General features: G+C 30.3%; 1 protein-coding gene across 2 annotated transcripts in view; it reads right to left on the bottom strand.

Annotated features, from left to right (window-relative positions):
- Window positions 1-407: 407 nt before the first annotated feature.
- The window catches only part of LOC146995873 (tubulin-specific chaperone A-like), a 69,053-nt gene continuing 46,357 nt past the window's right edge, over window positions 408-23,103 (bottom strand). The window contains exons 2-4 of one of the 2 annotated variants that reach the window (XM_085821991.1): window positions 20,918-21,023; window positions 8,203-8,289; window positions 408-538 (exon numbers count right to left, since the gene is read on the bottom strand). In XM_085821991.1, the coding sequence (XP_085678117.1) occupies window positions 452-538; window positions 8,203-8,289; window positions 20,918-21,023 (280 nt within the window). In that variant the 3' untranslated portion in view covers window positions 408-451. Of the gene's footprint in view, window positions 539-6,448; window positions 6,599-8,202; window positions 8,290-20,917; window positions 21,024-23,103 lie in introns of those variants that run through there. The other variant, XM_085821992.1, reaches the window with a different exon arrangement.

Raw genomic sequence — 23,103 nt, 5'->3', positions numbered from 1 at the left:
CAAAGTATGAGTGCAGTAAACAATAATTTATCTTGCTTCATGAATAAAACCCTTTATACACGAAATAAAACTGGAGAATATAACTTCAGCTACAACTAAATTCAGATAATGTAATTCAAATAAAAATAAAATATTTCATAATATATTCTGGAAAACACGGCTTAAGTTTTTCATGCATATAGGTAAAAATCATCCTACATTGATAACAATAATACAACATGCAAAAACAGAACTATAATATAAAATTGGAAAATTCCTGACTTGAGCAGTAACACCTCCTTTCAAAACAGCCATAACAACTGAAGTCTGTGATTTCCAACACCGCTGATGAATACATCTTCTAGTGATTACGAATAAAAAGAAATAGTAAAGAAAATAGAGATAAGAACAGAAATTCAATACAATACCTTAAAATTATTTTATTTTTTACTTTTGATACGTTTACTTCGATTCAGAGGCACAGAACAACTCCAGCTTCTCCTAAGATTGAGTTTGATTTCTGATACTCTTCAGTTTCACATAAATCAACCTCAGATTCCTGAAAATTAAACAATGTGATCATTTTAATCTTTTACCTGATGATGTTCTCAAATGGAAATATTGAATATCAGATACATAAAAATGATCTAAATTAATGATTTTTCAGACTTAATGTTAAAAAAAAAAAGTAGTTCATTTATAGATTCAAGAGCTTCTTTACAAAAAAGAACTTTTTCAATACTTTATGTACAAACTATATTTGGCAAGTTTTTCCCATAATTGGAAAAAAATCTGATGTGTACATAACATGTCATGATGTGTACACAACATGATTTCTTGTACAGAATATTAAATTACACACATTTTTTTCTGCATTTCATTTAAATTTAATGAATTACATTTACTTCATCAATAGCACATAAACCACAATAGAATAAATGCACTTTTTAAAATTCACTATATTTATTTACTATAGCTATACTCTGGCATTAAGTTCATCACTTAACAGCGTTACATCTCATTCATTTTAGAACTCAGAATGCAATATATATATACAATATATATATATATATATCATTTGAAGAATTATCTAATCGTTGACACATGTTCTATTCAAAGTATTTATTCGGCGTGTTATTGTGTCTTAACTATAATAAATCTAAAACAATGTATAAAAGAAATTAAACAAATAAAAAGGTTTTCATAGTCGATTCAGCGCTGCTCACTTAACAGGCATATGCTACTCATAAACCTTCTCCTCTATCCAAAACAGACTCGCAACAGAATTTTTTATTAATATGAAACACTTATTTCCTCAAATTTCATTAGAGATATATTTCTCATTCAATTAATTCACGTCTCACTTCACTGCAAGGCAAAAATAATAAAAACTCAAAATATCTTCATAAAAAATTGAAAGATATAGAAAAATATAGAACACCAAATACAGTTACAAAAAGTTTTAAAAAAATACAAATAAAATTACAGTTTCTAAGGAAAAAAAAAAGCAATTCGGCAATAGAGCAAGAAGACAGATTTTTCAGTGCACAACTAAAAGTTGACTTTTGGTCTCACTCGGCAAAAAGACACTGAAGGCATAGAAAAAGATTTAATTTGTTTTGGATGCTTTGCTGATGAGTCAATATATGAGATAATTTAATAACTTAAACGATAATTCCAGAACGGATTAAGAATAATTTATTTCGCAATAATAAAAGATAATAAAAGAAAACGTTACTTTGTTGTTGCAAAGCTTAATTTCTCCAGATTGGCAACAGATTCACTATTCTGCTAAGTTTCAAATGTAAACAAATATAGCTGCTATGGTAAAAAAATTCTGATGTGTACACCACATGACATCCTTGTATGCCTTTTTCTTGCCTTTCATTTAAACTTATTGGATTGAATTAAATCTACTTCGTCGATAGCGCATAAACCACAATAGAATAAATGCATTCTTAAAATTCATTATATTTGTTTACCATAGCGACACTCTGGTGATAGGTTCACTTAACAGCTTTATACTTCATTCATTTTATAACTATTTGAAACCAAGATGAATGCTGGTTCACCGCACGAAGTGTGACATTACCAGTTCCTCATTTCATAACTCAGAATGCCCAAAATTTATATCATCTGAAGAATTATCTAATCATCGCACCATGTTCTATTCAAATATTATAATAAATCTAAAACAACGTATAAAAGAAATTAAACAAAAGAACGTTTTTCACAGATGATTCAGTATTTCTCGTTCAATTAATTCAATTCTCATTTTGCAACAAGGCAAAAATAGATAAAAACTCAAAATATTTATATTAAAAATTACAAAATAAATCTTAAAACACTTATTTCCTGGAATAAATTCCAGAATGGATTAGGCATGATTTAATTCACAATAATAAAAGAAGATGTTATTTTCTGGAAGAAACCCAATGCTAGCACAAAAGCAGCGGAATCTGCTAACTCAAATTTCATAAATATAGTCTCCAGCTTGAAATATGAATTTATAAGCATCAATTAAATATGGAAGTGCCCACACTCTATACATATATCGAAGCATACTACATCTTGATGATTAATTCAACTAAAAAAAAATTTTAACTTTGTTGCACTTTCAAAGCACTTCAGTTATCTTATTTTTAACTAAATTATCTTAATTGACATTTTCTTTTAATTTTTTTAGATATTTCTGGCTCTGTTAAAAGTTCTTATGCTGCTCCTTGAAAAAGACCAAGGAATTTTCAAAAATGTACATATATATAAAGAAAGACATTTAGAACTTCAGCTTAATGTGCGAAAATACTAGGCATGTTTATATTTTGTTTAAAAAAAAAATGTTTCGTAATTATATATATTACTAGCAGCTAGGGAAAATGTCTAAAGGGAACACACCAAGGATTAACACCAAACATTAAATTTAACAACTGTGTAGAATTTTACTCAGCAGAACAACTTTATTAAAAAAAACACAAATTAAATATATGTATAACAAAATTACAATGAAATAAGCAATATCCCTTAATACAAATATTAATTATCCTAATAAATAAATTAACCAACTTCCCATTGTAAAATCTTAAGAATTCAAATGGTATAAAGGAAGTTAAAAACCTTATTTCCTAAAAAAATCATGCAAAACTTTTATATAGTTAAGATTATATATAATTAAAACATAATATAAAAAAAAATTACAATGAAATAAGTAATAAATCTCATATTTTCAATAGAAAACAGTCAGCAGTCCAGTATTCAAACAAATGAATGAAAAATTGTTGCCAAAACCACGTTTCTAAAAGAATGAAACTATCATCAGAAAGCAATAACCAAACAAAATTGTGCCTTGTGGGTGACATAATTGAAAATATGCAAATTTCTTTGCCATTAGCTAATAAAGAGAGAGGGGGAAGGAAATTCTTTCTGTTGCGCCTCGCGAGACACATGTGTGTCAGAATAAGAAGATTGTGATGTGCATGTTACGCGTCCAAAAATCAAAAGAAAAAAAGCATTTTATCTCATATTTTCAACAGTCAGCTGGCCAGTATACAAAACACTGAATGAAAAACTTTTGTCAAAACTACATTACTAAAAGAATGAAACTATTCAAAATGATGCGATGAAATTAAAAAGATAAAATTTTAAAAATATCTGTTTCGAATTTTGAAAAAATCACTTCAAGGTGCACTGACTCTTGTCTAGATGCAACTATATATCAAATTTTGTAGCCCTGGGTCTATTAAGCTTACGAACAAAAGACACACAGACACACTCTTTCCCTGGGGATAAGGTCCGAGAGTCTCCCACCCTCTTCCATTACTACAAACCTCCAGAATGGTCTAGTCATACTTCAGTTGTAACCTACACTGATGATACGGCTTTTGTAACAAGAGAAGAGACAAAACATCCCTCTTGTTGTTACGATGTTAAACAACACTGCAATGAAAGAATTGAGATGTTCTATTATCGCTGCAGACAAATAAAGCTTCAAATATCTGAAGTTTTTTTACTTCATTTTACGGAAACTTAAAGCATTCAACTATAGTTTTAGTGGAAGCATTTAAATTGCTGTAAGTAATGCAGTAAAGATCAGATGAGCTGCTCTCTTCCATAGCATACACAATGAAAAACTGGTATGTCCTCAAGATACAACCACACCACAGAATGTGAAAATGGTAGAACATGTGTCTGCAAAGAGACAAATAATACTCCATTCAAATGCAGGTAAGGACTATGCAGGTAAGTATTATGCACAAATACACTTCTGTCCATATTTATCTTTACATACCTAAAAATAACCACATTCCATGAAATAGCCAATCAATTTTCGCAGGGAACATGTGACAGATAGCATTATCCAATTAAAAATTATCAAATGGTTTCTGATATGCAAATTAAAGCTTTAAGTCACCAGATAGTGAATAAAGCACTTTGCGCTTAAGTAATGAGTGAATTTATGCAAAGAAGTATTTGATTTCAAATGTTAAAAAATTGGAAAGCCTCAATAACTTGAGAGCTTGTAGAAGGTTCTATGAAGTAATCAATAATATAAAAAAAGAATTTAAACCAAGAACTATTGCATGTGGAAGTAAAAATGGAGAACTTGCAGACCGAATATAAGGATGGGATATTTTTAAGATGTGTTGGAAGGCAGAAATGAAACTGGTGACTCCCTAGGAATCTTTGAAGAATCAAATTCTTTACAATATGTGGGAAAACAGTTCCCTGCCATCCTTAAAAGTTATCCTAGCAATTAAGAAACTTAAAGGTGAGAGACTGGTTGGTCTCAACTGTATACCCTCTGAACTCAAGATTGATGAGCCAAAGCATGTAAATGCCGTTCATAATATTATGATCAATGTTTGGATTTCAGAGAAAATACTTATTAAATGGGAAGTTGCCCTACTTTTAAAAAACGAGATCAACTCGAATTCCGCAACTTTAAAGGCTTTACTCTTCTCAATATGGCATGGAAAATATTCTGTAATCTATTACACAAAAGACATCTTATGGCCTTGCATTTGCACTCTTTGTTCATAAGGTGACTAGAAACTATCTTTATGGATTTAAACCACAAAGATGAAGTATTCACCAAATTCATGCCTTAAGACAAATCCATGAAAAAACTAATGAATACAGTATCAACCATCTATTTAATAGATTTCAAGATGCCATACAACAGTATTAAGAGAGAGAAACTATTTGACGCAACAGCAGAGTTTTGAATCATTAACAAGCTTATTAATTTTAGTAAAGTGAGATGTATAATTAAAATTCAAGATAATTTATCTGAATCTCTTTATAACAATAAAAGGCCTACATCAAGAAGATTTCCTTGCTTGCCTGCTATTCAATTTAACATTAGAATAGTACACCAGAGAAAGGAAAATTGTGCAATAGCTCCCTGCAAACATTGGTCTATGCAGATTATATAGATATTGGAAGGTTGGAAGAGGGAGTAACTGTGGCTTTTTCAGCTCTTGAATCTCCTGCCACAATATAAGCCTCACAATCAAAGAGTATAAAACCTAATTCAGAAAAATTACACCTTTCATGGTAAACTATCATAACCCAGTGTGCATTAACAGCTACAAAGTTTGAAAAAGTTGAGGAATCTAAATACATTGGCACTATAATTAATGACAAAAATAAGTGCAGAAACTGATAACAGAACTAAAATGGCTTATAAACGCTTCTTTGCAATAAGACAGCAATCAAAATCTAATCTTATAAGTCACAAAACAAACCATTAATATATAAGACACTAATACTACTTGTTTTATGCTATGCAAGTGAAATGTGGACCTTAAATAAAGACATACAATGCTCACTGGACATGTTTAAGAGAAAAATCATCATGGCAATTTTTGGCCCAGTACAAGAAGAGGGACATTGGAAAGCAAGATATAACTTTGAATTGTACAAGCTTTATAGGTAACCACAAATAACACAAATCATCCATGGTAATAGAATAAGATAGCTGGGCCATGTTTGGAGAAGGCCAGAGGATAATCTCACCGCAATCTTGACATTAAAAAAAAACGGAGGGATCCTGAGCCAAAGGAAGACAACTGACTATATGATAAGATAACATTGATAAACACTTAAAAACTTTTGAAAATTAAAAATTGGAGAGGAGTCGCAGCAGATGGTAGACATTGGAAGGACTGCGTGGTTGAGGCAGCCAAAACCTGTAAAGGGCTGTTGTGCTTGTGAAGAAGAAGTGTTTGATTTCAAGGTATAAGAACTCAAAACTGGTTTGTTACGACTCTGAAGTACCATCTCAAAGTGTGAAGCGGTGAATCATCGGCTGTTTAGAAACAAGCCAGACAATCACGAAGCAATGAGCTTTTGAATATTTTTGACAGTACCTGTGCTATAGAAACAATATCAAAATTCTGGAACTGTTATAAGGAGGCCTAGACAAGGTCATAAATGAATAATAACTGCTTCTAAAGATTAATCTCGCAATAACTACCCATCGTAACAAGAAGTCTACTATTCAGCAGTTTAGAGCTTGCAGCCACCACTGGAACTGTTGTATGACAGCAAACTGTCCACAGATGGCCTAATGAAAAAGGGCTTTACTGCCATCAAGCCAAGGGTATGTGTTTCATTGCCCCTTTAAAAAAAAAAAAAAAAAAACACTAATTTGGGCACCACATAAATTCCTTATATGACCTAATACATTATACACACTTTTTACTGCATTTCATTTAAACATATTTCCTGAATTTCATTAGAGATATATTTCTCATTCAATTAATTCAGTTCTCAATTAGCGGCAAGGCAAAAATGCATAAAAACTCAAAGCATCTTCATTAAAAGTTGAAAAATATAGAAAAACATAAAACACCAAATACAGTTAAAAAATCTATTTTACAATTAAATTTACAATTTCTACTCAAAAACAAGATATTTGGTCAGCGGACAAGAAGGCAGGTTTTTCAGTGCACAAAACTGAAAGTTACCTTTTGGCATACTCGGCAAAAAGACACTGAAGGTGCAGAAAGAATTAATTCACTTCTGCTAATTTTCCACTAGGCACAAAGACACTAAAGGTGCAGAAATGCAGAAACTGGCTTAATTCAACATTCTGCTAAATTTCAAATGTAAACAAATGGCTGCTCTGTTAAGACTGAGTTGCACTTAAACAACTTTTAAATTGCTGATATTCTACAGCTATTGCATGCAGATTATGTAAAGGCAAAAAACCTCAACCTAAATGAACATAATTCATTCTCTTTTAAAGCAAACAATGCACAATTTACAATAATATAGGAATTTAAAAAAAAAAAAAGGGGGGGGGGAGCTCACTGAGCCAAGCAACAGACTGGGTGTATATATAAATATATATGTATACATACAATTACAAAACAATTCTTTTGAAAACAAAATATAAACATGCCTGGTATTTTCGCACATTAAGCTGAAGAAAAATTATCATTAAAGACATAGCATAAGAAATTTAGAACTAATATTTCACAAAGACCAAAAATTGAAATTCATAATTAATAAATCTCAAATAATCTTATAAATGCAACAAAGAATTTAAAAATGTTAAAACTGAAACATTTCAAACAAGCAAAACCTCATTTATGGTTATTCTAATTATTTAAAGTTCTTTATTTAAGGTTATTCTAAATGGTTCATCGGTTAATATTCTGGATAAAGAAACGCAAGGATTTTTGTAGCAGAGATATTTCAATTGATTTCAATGCTCCTCGAATACCCAAAAAATAGCTTAATGACTTCCTGCTGCATTGAAAATGCAGATATACATTACTTCTTATATTCTAAGTCAGCATATATAAGCACATTTTAAGTGAGAAACAATCTTTTACAGACTGAAGATAACAGAATTATAAATATCTATTATTCTTATACCATATTTAATATTATTCAGTAGTCCCTTTCTTCTAAAAAGGGGGGGGGAATATAATATTTCCAGTGTGAAATATGAACTGACTGATGAATGAACTGACAACACTGAATGAATAATCTATTCAAAACAGCATGTAAAAAATATGCAAAACTTAGTCTCAGTCCAATCAGGTTAGGTTTTGTATCACTATAACAATCTGCCATACATTACATCAACCCTATGGATTTACTGGATACATGTTAAAAATTTCAAAGTGAAACTATTTAACATGCATTTAATTTTTCAAACAATCTAAATTTTATTATTAAATTAAAAGAAAAATAGTAAGATAATTAACTTACCAGTATTGTTTTCAGTTCATTATATGCAGCTCTCAATTCATTTCGACAGTGTGGTATCATCCGTGCTGATTCACGAATTACTTCTTCCTGTAAGATAATAAATTGTCAATTTTTAATGACTCATATCATTTTTACAGTATACCAGACACTAGTCTACAATTGATTTAAATTTGCTCTCTCTTTATATAAGCTTGCACTATTTTTACAATAGATTTAACTTTTTTTTTATGCTATACTTCTTCTCTCTTTATATAAGTAAACTACTCTTTCCATACATAAGCTTTATATAATACAGAAAGGTGAATGAAATGATACATTTCTCTGAGCCATTTGAATACACCAAAAAAAATGTGGCACATTCATTCCAATTGCATACTTAAGTTAGGTATTAATTATGTTATGGCAATGTACAGTGCTAAAAAAAATCATAAATAAAAAAAGGGGAGATAGTTCTATATCTCCCGTTCTACTGGGCCGATTCACGAAATTCAAACTGCGTTCTTTTTGACACAAAATTGGACTTTTTCTGAAATAAAATACATTTTTTTTTTTTTTACATATTTCGATTCTACGACTCAAATTATGCCTAGATACTATATTTTGAAAAATTTGGTGCGACATTTACGGAGAAATTCAACAGTTTATGTTGCCGCTTCTTTTTCAGTTGCGCCAAGAATACTTTACTTGGCGAACCTCTTAATACAGTCAAGAGTCGTTAATTCGGACACCCATAATCCGGAATGATCTATAATCCGGACCTCAAAGCTAAAAACTTTCTGCGCATGCGCATAAGACCTTGACTACTGCGCATATGCGTGTGCGCAAGTGCAGAATGCGTTTTCGCCTGCGCGTTTAATGTATAACGGACGGTGTAAGCTAAAATTATCTAATTATCTATTTCAGTTAATGTAAATGATTGCGTTGTTCCTTATCTTCGAATTGGATCCCGCTTATTATTTTTTGCAGACTGTAAGAGCAATTTTATAAAAGTAACCTTGAACTTTCGATTATGTCAAATAGAATTTCCGATGCTGCAACTTCCAAAGGATCTACAAAACGAAAGTATGTTTCAATGTCCAACAAACAAAAAGTGGAATTGCTGCAAAAAATGGAAAAAGACATGAAAAATGTGACAGAGAGGTTAGTGAAAACGAAAAAATTTCGATTGACAATTTAGTCGGCATTCTCAGCACAGCAATTAACGGGACTTGAACAGCGGAACTTTGTAACTGAACAAGAAATTATGTCTGTTTATAGAATTAAAGAAAAAGTATTATCACATAAAATGAAGCAACTTAAACAACTTACATTGAAAGAAATGTTTAATAAAGTAAACAAATAAATATTAAGCTTTTTTTTTTGTAATTTTTGATACCCTTTAGATCATAATTGTTCTTTATTTCATAAATTACGGTTTCATATTTTTAATTTTAGAATTTCTGCATGCCATCTTACGAGATTTAAACTGATGATCTATAATCCGGAATCGCCGAAGTCCCGACGAGTCCGGATTAACGACTTTTGACTGTATATGACAACCTATTTTTCTTTCCCTTTCTACATCATGCGTGAGGGGGGGAAGTCACTATCGTTCCTTTTTCAGATAATGGTCTTTATATTATATTTTTAATAATAATTGTTATTATTTCAAGTATTTCTTCTTTTTCGAATTTCATTTAACTGTTTAAATTGCATGGTTTCTTTCGAATAACTGTTTTAAAAATTTCTTTTTACTCATTCAACCTGCGTAGTTTAAATCAAAGGTGCATCATTTATTTTTTTAAATAGTTTCCTTTATACTATATTTTTAGTCACAGTTACTATTCTGTTTAACAATATTGCATACAGTGCCATTTCCCCCCCTGGTAGTGAGGTTTCAAACTTTCTTTTTTTCACAGAAAATAAATTCCCATAACCTCCTTTACACGGTTACCAAGTTTGATAACATTTGATACAGTAGTTTTCCTTTTATGACCGTTTCAAAGTGGAACTTTAATTATAACCCTCCTGTATATTATTTAATTTTAATTTGAAGCTATATGCTATATGTATACCACGCGTAAGATTTTTGCCTTTATGGAAAAAATAAAGAATCGAAGCGAATATACTTAGGATAATGGACCAACACTGAAAAAATGTCCCCTCCCTCCGAAAATAAAATATTGAAACTTCGACCTTGAATTTATTGGATTATCGAAATATTCAATTTGACATATCTTCTAAGTCCTAATTCCGACAACAATTCAGTCAAAAATTCCGAATTACTGAAGCTGAAGTAAAAGGTTTAGTATATATTCATTGTATGTTAATAAAGTAATCAGAGTCTAATAAAAGTAGATTATAGAATTTTCGTTGATGCAACATTTTATCTGAATGCACAACATGTAATGAAAGAGAAGACTTGTAGAGATCTGTTTTTTACATGCCTCTAAAAGTAGATGTCATACTCCTTTTGTCTCTTCAATGTCAAAAAACTTTCCTTTGAGAGGCAACTTTAGTTTTTGGGAAAGAAAAAAAAAATCATGAGACAAATTTGAAGAACATGCAGGATGATTCAGTACACATACTTATTTTCGGAACACAAACGGTTCTCCGATTCGTTACTGAATAATGAAAAGATGCATTGTCATGCAATACAAAACATTTGGAATATAAATTGGAGATTGATTTAATTGGAGCCTCACCAGTTGCCTAGCATTTGAAGATTATTAAATACTAATTGTTTGTTGCAAAGTCTACCCCAGGCTGCATGGTTGGTTTTCATAGTTTTCTAAGTTCTTTATGAAAGCATCTTAACCAAATAGCTCCCATGTTCCTTCTAACCTAGTTTAACCAACTAACCTAGTTTAAGCATGATTGCCAAGTGAAGTTACTAGCAAAACCCGAATACTCATTAAAAATCATGTAGCTTGCCAATCGGGAGTAAGATGAAAGATACGGCCCCAATAATTGAATTGCTGTTACGGTACGCTGTTTCTAAACTTAGATGGTCATTCCTTAATTAAATTGATTTGTAACTTCTACTAGAGCTGAAGGTAAAAACTGAAGTGCAAATAAATAATATCGTGTGCAATCTTGATTAATATAAAATTAGAAATATTTGCATTCAGACAGAAAGTTTTTTGAAATATTTGCAATTACTTTATAAGAAGGATTTATTTATTAATAACCGTAATAATTACTTATTATATTACTGATGATTAGAATTCAGTTCTTGACAATTACATTCTAAATTAGAATTTTAAGGATATAATGAAAATACACTATGCATAAAAATACATTTTAGGATAAAAAATGAGTTGATTTTTTATGTTTAAAAACTTCTTAAATTCATTTAATAAACATCGTACCCTCGTTGTTAATTGAATGTTAACAGAATGTTGGGTGTTGTTTATATAATTATTCTTACTTGTTCACAGAACCTGCTGACTTATCCAACCATTAAGTAGCTGCAGATCATTTCTGCATAACGATGTAACTTCCATTAATTCGGCCTCTAGAAAGTTGTATTTTTATATTATAATTTGACTTTTATAAAATGATTATTCTAAATCTTATGTTTCTATAAAACTATACTGTGCTTTAAAACTATGGATGATAGTATCAGCCACTCTTTCAGCCACTTCATAAGCAATAGCTTGTTTAGAAATAAATTATGCAGTTAATGTCATAAAATATTTTCATAAAATTCAAATAAACATCAAACGAAAGTTCTCAGTTTTAGACAATTTGATTTAAAAAGTTAAAGTAAAGTAGCAGACGATAAAATGCCGAAGATAAAAATTTACTCTTACAAATATTTTTTTTTTAAAGGAAGAAAGAGAGAAATTAAAAAAAATAGTTAAAAATTTGAATTATATCATCTATAATTTAAAAAAAAAAAGCTTTTCATATAGTATTAATAAATATTTATTACGCATCTTTGAGGGAAAATATTTCATATAGTAATTAATTTAAATAAAGTTTTATTTGAAATTTAAGGTTAAAAATAGCTGTAGCAATTCACTGTAACAAAAATCCATAAACCACATTTGGCGTTATTATCGCTTAAAAAAAAAAAGATGCCAAATTTCAAAACGCGAAAATATGTAAATTCGTGTATATCTTAGAAAATTTTTACTAAAAAAGTGTAATTTTTTGCATGTATGCTTAGAAGTATACCTACTTTAAGATGATGGTAAAAATTTTATAGGTTATAATTCCAAATTTTTTTTGAAAAATTTATAAAAATTATTTTAAAATAGATATTTAAAAAATAAAACACAAAAATTGGGTAAATTTTATTTGGAATGAACCTAAATTTTGAAATGTGAAAAGAAAAATCAAAAAAGTTTAATAAAAAAAGAGATATTAATAAATATTTGCCAAATTCAATTAATATTGAGGAGCTAAAATTTTGAGAGCTAATATTTTAAAAACTACTCATATGATTTTTACAAAACTTGGCATTCTGGCATAATTTGAGTCGTAGAATCAAAATATAGAAAAAAATTTGTTTGTTATTTCAGAAAAATTCCAATTTTGTGTCAAAATAGCTATATTAGAATAGTGCTAAATATAAATCTAACATATATTCTAAGTCGCACTTTTCTTGAAAAACACAATTTGAATTTTGTCAATCGGCCCAGGAGAACGGGAATATAGAATTGTCCCCCCCCCTTTTTTTTTTCAGTGTACATATATACAGACTCTCTGTTTCTATGAAGGTCTGCTTCATGGAACACATTTTAATGATGCTTGATATTTAAGAATGCCATAACAAAAATAAAATTTCCTAATGAAATACACAGAACTTGTTTACATCAAAATTTAAATATACTAAAAACAAATTCTCAATGCAATAATTCATACTGCAAATATTAGAAAAAATTTTTAATATATTCATACATTAATGTTTTGATTTAAAGTTACGGATTGCTATCTTGCAACAATAACTAGGTAAAGACATCAAAATAAATTAATAAATAAGTTGATTCACAGATAATAAATTTGATACACAGAAAGGAAGTTTTCTCAGATGATTTGTACTTTTTGCCAGCTAGAATCCTAACATGTCACAAGTTACTCTTATATAATAATATATGGATAACAGTAGGCGGTGCTCTAACTGCTTGTGAACTTGCTACGGAATTACTTTAACTGAATAAATTTTTATGGTGACACTACTGGTTTTGTTACAAGTTATCCATAAGTCTAAGGGATATATTTTAATCCAAGCAATCTTCTGGATGTACTGTGGCTCATACTTGTTTTAAGTCCCTTGAAATTTATTTGCAAAACACATTTGCAAGATAATACAGACTTCAAAAGATGACTTCACATTTTGTTCACTTATACTATTGCTTAATTATTTCAAAACCAGTTTCTTAAAAAGTTGTTACGTTTTGACATATTTCTAAAAATTAAACCACTTCAGTTTAGGCTGCTGTTCAATGTCCTGAAACTACTTCACCCATCGTTTTGATTATGTGATGATGTGGTGGTTCTTTAACAAATTCCGTGTGAAAATGTCTTTGAACTGCAATATATGATGTTTTAGCATACTTAAAAATACAGTATGTTTTCTGCTGAATGGAATGTGCCATTTTGTTTAGCAGTGATTTCATAATTGGAATATTTTTTGCTATTGCCAGATAAAACTCGTATAATTGTAGTTTCAGAATTGATTAGCTTCAACTTAATAAATCAATTACAGAATTTGTAGTAGGCTATTCTTTTTGTCCCATTCAATATGAAACACCCTGTGCAAGTGAAAAAAAGTCAGTTCTTTAAAGAGGCTATATCACTTCTAGAGACGCGAGTGGCTACACGGGACAATTCCGAGAATCTAGCTAGGAGGAACATGTCCCGGCTACGAGCAACATTTTAAAACTTTTCCGAAAATGTTCCAGCTGGAGACGTGTTCCTCGAATGTTCAACCAATCAGACAAAAGTTCTGCTTCTGAAGGATCACGGGTAACTTTCAATATGGCGATGGCTCTCACTGTGAAATCATGGATGGTGGAAATAGAGGCCGATTTAATTATTGCTGTTTTGCTGTAATATAACTGCACGTCATTTTTAAAATGGTTATATATTCATTAAATATATAATTGTGGAAATTTCAGAGTTGACAGTATTTTACGACGTTCTTGCAGTTCGGATTTGTTTATGAATTGCTCATCGCCAAAAGTTCGCCAAATTTGTCGTATTTCGTCCTGATCGTGTATTATCACTGTTATATAATAGAATCTTATTTCTTAAATTTAAGTTGAATATTTTTTTTAAATCTGCTTGTATATGCGTAGCTTTTCTCCTAACTACTTATCTTTTAAATTGTTAATTGCATAATCAGAGACACATTTTAAACAGCATAAAAGATGCATAAAAAAAGAAAAGCATAGCTTATGCAATAATGAGAATACTCATTAAATTTGTCTATTATTTTCATGTTATTAATGAAAAACTTTTTGGATTATAAATACATTACAAACTATACTTTTATTGTAAATGCTACCTATTGTAACATTGGAAATTTATGGATTTATTATTATGCATGATGAAAAACATTTGTATATACATTCATTAATATAAATCTTACTTATTACATTAATACTAATAAATATATATCAACAACTTCTAAGCCATCAGATCTCTCTATCTGTATGTAAATATATGACTTATTAGATGTGTATGTATGAATACAAAAACGAACATTGCCAAAAGGTTTATTTGAAGTTACTTTAATTCATATAACGATCATGTAATTGGCAGCAACTGTAGTCATCAGTTCTTTGCAAATTATTATGGATATGAAATAATCAGTTGAAAAATAGATAATGAGAATTTTAGTACTAAAGAGTGTACACATTTTGTTATTGGGTTAATTCATAATTATATCATATGTATGATCTGCGTAATATAAACATGACTAATAAATAATAAATGTAACAGCTATGCATTTATAACATTTGATTACTTAAAACAGTGCACAACTGATTATCACCTTCATGTCTGTTTACATAATGAATTGTACTTTCCAATTAAGTGCACGGGCCTACTAGTGGCCGAAGCGTCGTTGAACACTGGTAATTCCGTCTCAGGTTAGAAAGCCGCGAACGGGCTGACTACATGGGCGTTTTCTTGTTTTTCCCCATTTGTAACTGTAATTTGTCGCGGCTCGAAATGAACTGGAAGTTGATCTGTCAGCACCACCCTTATCTTCAGGGCAGATGTTTTTATTTTATTTGGCTTATAATTCCTTACTAAATGTAGTATTTCATCTCGATGTACTCCCGTCTTTGATATGAGTTAAATCAAATTCCTCGCGAATACACATCAAATAGTTTTCTGGTTGCAATTTTCTAATTTCGACTATGCGTAATGCATGCGCACATTGAAAGAAATGTTTAATAAAGTAAACAAATAAATATTAAGCTTTTTTTTTCTTTCTTTTTTTTTTTTTTTTTTTTTTTTTTTTGTAAATTTTGATACTTTTTAGATCATGATTGCTCTTTATTTCATAAATTACGTTTTCAGACTTTTAATTTTATAATTTCTGCATGCCATCTTACCAAGTTTTAAATTGATGATCTGTTATCCGGAAAAACCGATAATCACCGAAGTCCCGACGAGTTCGAATTAAAGACTTTTGACTGTATTACTGAGTGTTCTATGGGACAGTAAACAACTTGCACATGTTTGATTGCTCATGTATTCATATGCTTTATTTGATCTTCATTTTGCTGAAAATAGTATCTGTTGGCTGAGAGGATGTAAATATCAGCCATATAGATTTTTGTCATAGAAGGGTTTTTTTTTTTTTTTTTTTTTTTTTTTTTTGTGTGTGTGTGTGTGTGTGTCTGTTTGTTTGAATGGACAGAACAGTAATTATGAACAATAAAGTTAGTCAACAAAATGCTTTCACTGTGTCACAAATTTTCCAGTAAGCCATCAAATTTTCATTGGAATGCAGACAACAGAAAATACACATAAGTAATGTCTGATAAATAGACTTATCCAGCACATGTAACTATTCTTAGTGTATACAGAATTTGGCTATCACTGATGTAATTGATTGCTATAACTAGAAGTGTGTTTATCTGCTACTTGAAGTGCCAGAGTGGAGATCAAAGTGATTAACTTGATAGCAATCACCTTTCTATTAGCTTCCATTACTAACAATAAAGTTTAAAACGAAAAGAGTGTGAGCGATATAAAACAACATGAAGAAGCAAACGTCACTTGAAAGGAAACGTCACTTTCGCCAATCTGAGCGATAACTGATTCTTGTTTGGCTTTCAGCCTGTTTACCAAGTGAAGATGGTAACCCTATTTTGCGAAAGAGCGTTTCTCAGAACTGTTCCACCAAACATTTTGCTCTGGCAACAAATATCATATGAGATAGGGGTTTAATATTTTATAAATGAATTTCAAAAGTATAATGATCTGACAATAAATATGAGGCATAGTACTTACACCCAATGTCATATAATTCAGTTATACAGTAGAATTCTTAAACTCTTTTGAGGTAAATAGAAAGCACCTGGCATACAAGAATAAAAAGAAAAGAAATCATGTGAAATTATCAATAGGTTGTAGGCTGGGTTGTAAAATACTGTAATTCAAGCAAAATTCCTATTCTTATAGGGGTAGATTGAGGAATTGGATGATTTTATTAGTTTCTTTTTCAACAATGTTTTATAAAATAGGTAAGCTATTCAAAATACTCCCCTCCTGTGTAAAAACACACCCATTTTTGGAAGTTTATCTACACTTCAGCAGTTACTGCAACTATATTATTATAAATATTAATATAAGCATAAGGATAATAATAAACACGAATATGAACTGACCACGCGGAACGAGAATGCAAATTATTAAAATCTTGATAGAAATTCAAACGTGTGTAGTATTTGGGTGGGAGGAAAAGAATACCGAATGTAACGGAATTTTCTACCATTTTCGCAATTCTTTGACCAATAGAACGACGTGCACCTGTCTGTACTCTCGCGCGCACCGCACCGTAGGTTACCGTAATGCAGAGAAAGCAATTTCCGGGAGTATGATTCACCATTTCACATTATAAGGAAGAAAAGTTGTTTATTTAGTTTCGGCTTCGGTACGGGAAAAAAATGCACGCTCATTGAAAAAAAAAAAAAAAAGGATTAAAAAAAAAAAGCACTAAAAGCAAAAAATAAGCACTAAAAACAAGGGCTTTAAAGAAAAAGTAAGCACCTATAAGGGCCTTTATATTTTATTTTCAAATATAAGGACTTATAAGCACTTGTAAGGACCGCTACGAACCCTGATAAATCTTGAATTCATACTTCACATACTTGTAACACCATATTTACTCACATATTTTCCCCCTAGCATTTTAGCACAAAGTAAGGAAAAATGTTTTTGATTTTTTGAAAGAAACTACGATTTCATGTAAACAATATTTGATGTAAAACAATATATGATTTTTCTCCCCTCAGTAACATAGTAATCCTCTTAACCACAAAATAAAAGTATAGCACAACATCACCCACAGTTTGATTTGCAGATTATAATTTATTGCTGGCACATAACACTAAATTAGCAAATTATTCTACATCTGCATAAATTTTATAACAAAGTCTATAACAACTATAATCAAAGGATATCAAATCAAAGGTAGAACTGAAATATCACTCATAGGACCACCTCATTCAGTGTAGTAGTTTGTTTAAATGTTTCAAAACTCATCAGGGCTAACTTGGAGCAGGCAACCAAAGGTTAAAAATAATAAAATAAACCTAATAATAATAAAAACTAAAATAAAAATAATAATAAATAAATAATAAAATAAAATAAACCTCATTATTACTATTATTATACATTACAACCTGCAAATTAAATATATGAGAATTGCTCAATCTATTAAAAAATTCATGTGCATCAGTATGTCCATTATTTTTCAATCATAATCCACATCAGATATTGAAACAAAACTTTATAATACCTAATACAGTTTTCACATCTGGATGAGAAGCTCATTATTTAGTCAATGATTTTGCAAAGTTAATAAAATTTCATTTTACAATATTAATTTACAATATGTCAAAAAATGTGCCAAGATCAAATATTAGCTAGAACTTTCCCTCACTCCATCATTAGTCAAATTTAACAAGTAAGCAAATATTAGATTACAATAACTTAATCAGTTTAATATGTAAGCAAGCAAATTTAACTTACCTTTTCTAACAAATATTGGCAAAACTGAATAATTCTAACAAGCAAAGATTTATAGCTAATTTTATTATCTTGCTGACTGTGAAAAAGTCACCAAGAAACATAATTTATTGCAAATTTTGAACAAGCCTTATGTAAACTCAGCACTTTCATTTGATATAACACCTAATAATTCCCGATAAGGCACACTATGTTTTTATGGACTAAAATTTGGGATCTGGCTTCTACAGCAAACAGTGGATTAGGTCCAAAGATATGGGATCCTATCATCCGGAAAAAAAATCTGATGTATACACCACACGACTTCCTTGTACGGAATATTAAATTATACGCATTTTTTCTTGGATTTCATTTAAACTTACTGGATTGAATTAAATCTACTTTGCAGACAGCACATAAACCACAATAGAATAAATGCATTCTTTAAAATTCACTCTAGCATTTGTTTACCAAAGCGACACTCTGGCGCTAGATTCACTTAACAGTATTAATAATTATATAACAGTTAACTTATATAATAATTATATAACAGAAACTAAGTTAACTGTTATATAATCCAATAATTATATAACAGTTAACTTATATATTTCATTCATATTATAACTCATAATGCACAAAATTTATATCATTTAAAGAATAGAATTATCTAATCATTGCCACATGTTCTATTCAAATACTATAATAAAGCTATAATGATGTATAAAAGAAATTAAACAAACAAAACAAAAAAGAAACAGTTTTTCACAGACCATTGAGTATTTCTCATTTAATTAATTCAGTTCTCACTTCGCGAGAAGGCAAAAATACATAAAAACTCAAAATATCTATATTCAAAATTACGAAGTAAATCTTAAACACTTATTTCCTCGAAAAAATTCCAGAAAGAATTAAGCATGATTTAATTGGCAATAATAAATGAATGCGTTATCTTTGTTGTTGCGAAGCTAAGTTTCTCAAGATTGGCAACAAATCCACTAGTCTCCTGTTTCAAATGTAAACATCAATGGCTGCCATAAAAAAAGGCTTAGCGGCACTTAGACAACTTTAAAGTTGTTGATAATTCTAAAAATATTGCATACAGATTTACTAAAGGCATAAAAGCCTTAACCGGAAGATAAAAACAACATAATTCAATCATTTTTAAAGCAAAATATGTACAATTTACAAACATATAAGAGTAACGAAACTGAGATCACTGAATTCACTAACAATAACAGACTGGATATATATATATATATATATATATATATATACGTTTGGTGTGGCCAATTGCAACAAAATACGAGGTGCACATCTACATGTTATAGCAGTCCTATATACAAAATTTCAACGTTCTGAGGCTACTCGTTTTTGAATTATGCGAGATACGTACGTACGTTCGTACAGAAGCCACGAAAATTCTCTTCAGAATTAATTTTAAAGCAGTTTTATAAATTTTTTTGGAGGAAACAAGTCTTTTATTCTGTCTTTACGTACAGATATCACGCAAAAACATCGTTAAATTGCATTCGATAGCGGTCAAAATGGATATTTTCGTTGAAATATGCTGCCTGAAACTTTTCGCGATTACAATACTTCCTTTTTACTTCGTACAAGGAAGTAAAAAAGGGGGTATTAACAGACACAATATAGCCAGCTGCATATTATTGACGAAACAATAATAGGTTGGAACAATTAACCTGATGGAAGTTTATACTCAGAGTATCCTAAACACAGCTTCTGACAAAATTGAAGGGCCTAACAAAATAGCAGAAACTGATAAAAGCCTTTTTAAAGCATAAAAAAAAAATGGGTCAACTATAAATTGTTTATTAAATATAGAGACATCAGTTACTTTAAAATTTCTCAGGAACAACTGGTGCAACTTTGCTGGGATCTCCTCCAACATGCATGGTTTGATGGCAGCTAGTCTAGAATTTACCTCTATTCAGAATTATACTTTTTTTTTTTTTTTCTTGTTTCCTTGCAGAGTGTGGGAATATCAGTTACACAGAGTTCAGCGAATGCACATCCGCTGTCATCGACAATCACAGCTGGGTTCGTTTAAAATTTCCAATTTTTGTGAACAACTTAAGTGTGAGAAATTTCTACTGTTCAATTTTCTTAAATTTGTTAGTAAGTTATGGCTCAAAAACAACACTAGCATTGTTATAACATAGCATACAAGCTACATGTGATTCTGTATGCTAAAGTACATAGAAACAGGACTGCAGAGAGGCATTTCAGGCCACCCCCAACTGAGAAAATAACTTGGTGCAATCAGGAAAAGGATCTAAAAAAAAACTCATAGATTGAGTATTTGCAGAAAGTATTACTTTGTATTTGTATATTTATTTAAAATATAGTAAATTCATTATAATGATCAATAATAAAATTTAATACTTTAAAAATATGTATAAAAAAGGAGGTGCGTCTTATATGCCGGAAAATACGGTATATGCATTTGAAAGAAATGTTTTCATAGTATTTACTTCGAAATTGTTCCTTACTGGTATTGATATTCAGAAAAAGTGCTGACCTGTTTTTTCAGTGCATATTCATCTTTGCCTTCATTTTTCATTTTTTCAAGCCTCCGCTTTTCTTGTTCAACTTCTTTTTCATAATAAGCTACTTCTTTAGTTATCCTAAAATAAGAAAAAATTGTTTAATTTTTAAGTACAAATGTTTAAAAAAATGCAAATTTTAGCAAATTAAAATAAATTAACTGCATACATGCTCACAAGATTTAAAATTATGTCAATTATACAACTAGACAGAAATTCAACATTATTGGGGGGAAAATTCCCCATTTACATTTCAAAAGATACATCAAAATATTATAATGATAATTAATGGCTTATTGATTTGATCAACTCAGCAACTTATTGATTTGCTTTCTGTCCATAACAGATATTTCATATAATGATTTAAAATAAATGACATATTGTGTCATTGTATCATTTCAATACACGTTTAACCTAAAAATACTATATAATACAAAGTGAGAAATATAAAAATATTTTTTGATTGAAATAAAATTAACTATTTGGTTGTAATGAAAGTTTTCCTGCCAAAAATGTTCTTAATAAAGTTAGAGGGGAAACACGAAAGCAGTACATATAGTGCAGGTAATAAATCTATGATTTTCTGCCAATGTTTTGGTAGTTTTCCTAAGCCTACGGCCCAGAAACTTGGTGGTCACAAGTCCAAAAATAGATCAACCTCATTTCAGACATCCTGTGCAGAATGGAAGATAGCACCAGCAAGATGCAGATAGCTGCAGATATGAAAAAAGGTAAAAGCCTGAAGCAGCAAAGTTGGAGCTATATGGTGGGTGTGGCAAGAGATCCAATGGGACAGAGTCCGTACAGAGTAAAGCCGGTAAATGCATACATATGTGGTTTTGCATTATTTTGATAAAACATTGCATTTTTCTGCCGGAACTCATTTTGATGTTTTTTCTTTATACATATCAACATGTACTAACATTTCGATGTACACCTTGCTGTAGAGGGTTTTACCTTTTTTTAGATACTTTTTGTTTAATGCCATGGTAATCCCACCAAAAGCATGATCATTTTGTTAGTCAAATTGAGCTTTGCAATGCTACCTACGGTCTCAACATGCACAGACCAACCCTCTTTTCGACCTATGCTGTTGAAGTAAATCCACTTTTCATCACTCGTGACGATCTTGGTCTAGAATTTTGGCTTTGCATTGATATTTGAAAAGATTAGCGCAGGCCAGAACACGTCTGTCCTTATCTGTTGAGTCAGCTCATGCAGCACCCATTGATTGAACTTATACATCAAGTTTATGCGATGCACAGCGCGACTAATGGGCATTGCACTAACGTCTAATTCCTTAGCAAGCTCTTGGGTGGTTTGCATACTGATCTTCTTCCACAAGTTCTCGCAGGTGAGCCTCATCAACGTCAGTAGGCCGGCCAGAGCACTCTGGCTTTTGAATGTCACTGTCCTTATTTTTGAACTTTTGGTACCAAAACTTTTTTTATTTTATGTATGATGAAAAAATTATGATACTTTATTGTTAATATGGAAGCAGTTGCCAGATGTGCTGCAAAGTGCCTAATGTGATGGCCTTTTTATGTCACATCATGAACGTGTAATGATATGTATAATATTTAATGCTTGCAGTGTGGAATTCGTGCAATAATTGTTAAAATGCTGTTATGTCCTTGTACTCAGTAATCTGTTTTCACTTCAAAAAATTAAAGCTTTGAAAAACTACCCAAATGTTGGCAGAAAATCATCGTTTGTTTGGTGATTAATACCCACACTAAAGGTACTGCTTGAACTTTTTTTTAAACTTCATTAAGAACGTTTTTTTTTTTTTTTTTTTTTTTGTGGAAAACTTTTTTTACAAGATACAAAGAGAAGAAAGCAGTTGAAAATTTGTTATAGCATGAATTTTTTTTACATATCTTTAAAGAAAGTAAACAATACAAATGCACTATTGGATAGGACAATTGAAGAAATAAGTCTTGAAAAAGATTTTAAAAAAATCAAATTTTTATGCTTCTTTCATCATTTGTATCTTTTAAATCCTGACCTGAAACTCTGTTAAATAGTTTACCTCAAACTTTGGAAAGATAATTAATTCCCCTCCCTCACAAGCAAAAATGTCTTAAAAAAAAAAAAAAAAATAGAGGAGAATTTAATGTTGCAATTTTAGTAAATCTGGTTCACAAGGATCACCTTATGG

This window comes from Stegodyphus dumicola, chromosome 8 (genome assembly GCF_044657685.1).
Source record: "Stegodyphus dumicola isolate Sdum_Otavi_A_Nest chromosome 8, ASM4465768v1".
Classification (NCBI taxonomy): domain Eukaryota; kingdom Metazoa; phylum Arthropoda; class Arachnida; order Araneae; family Eresidae; genus Stegodyphus; species Stegodyphus dumicola.
This window is presented reverse-complemented; position numbering and strand designations above follow the sequence as displayed.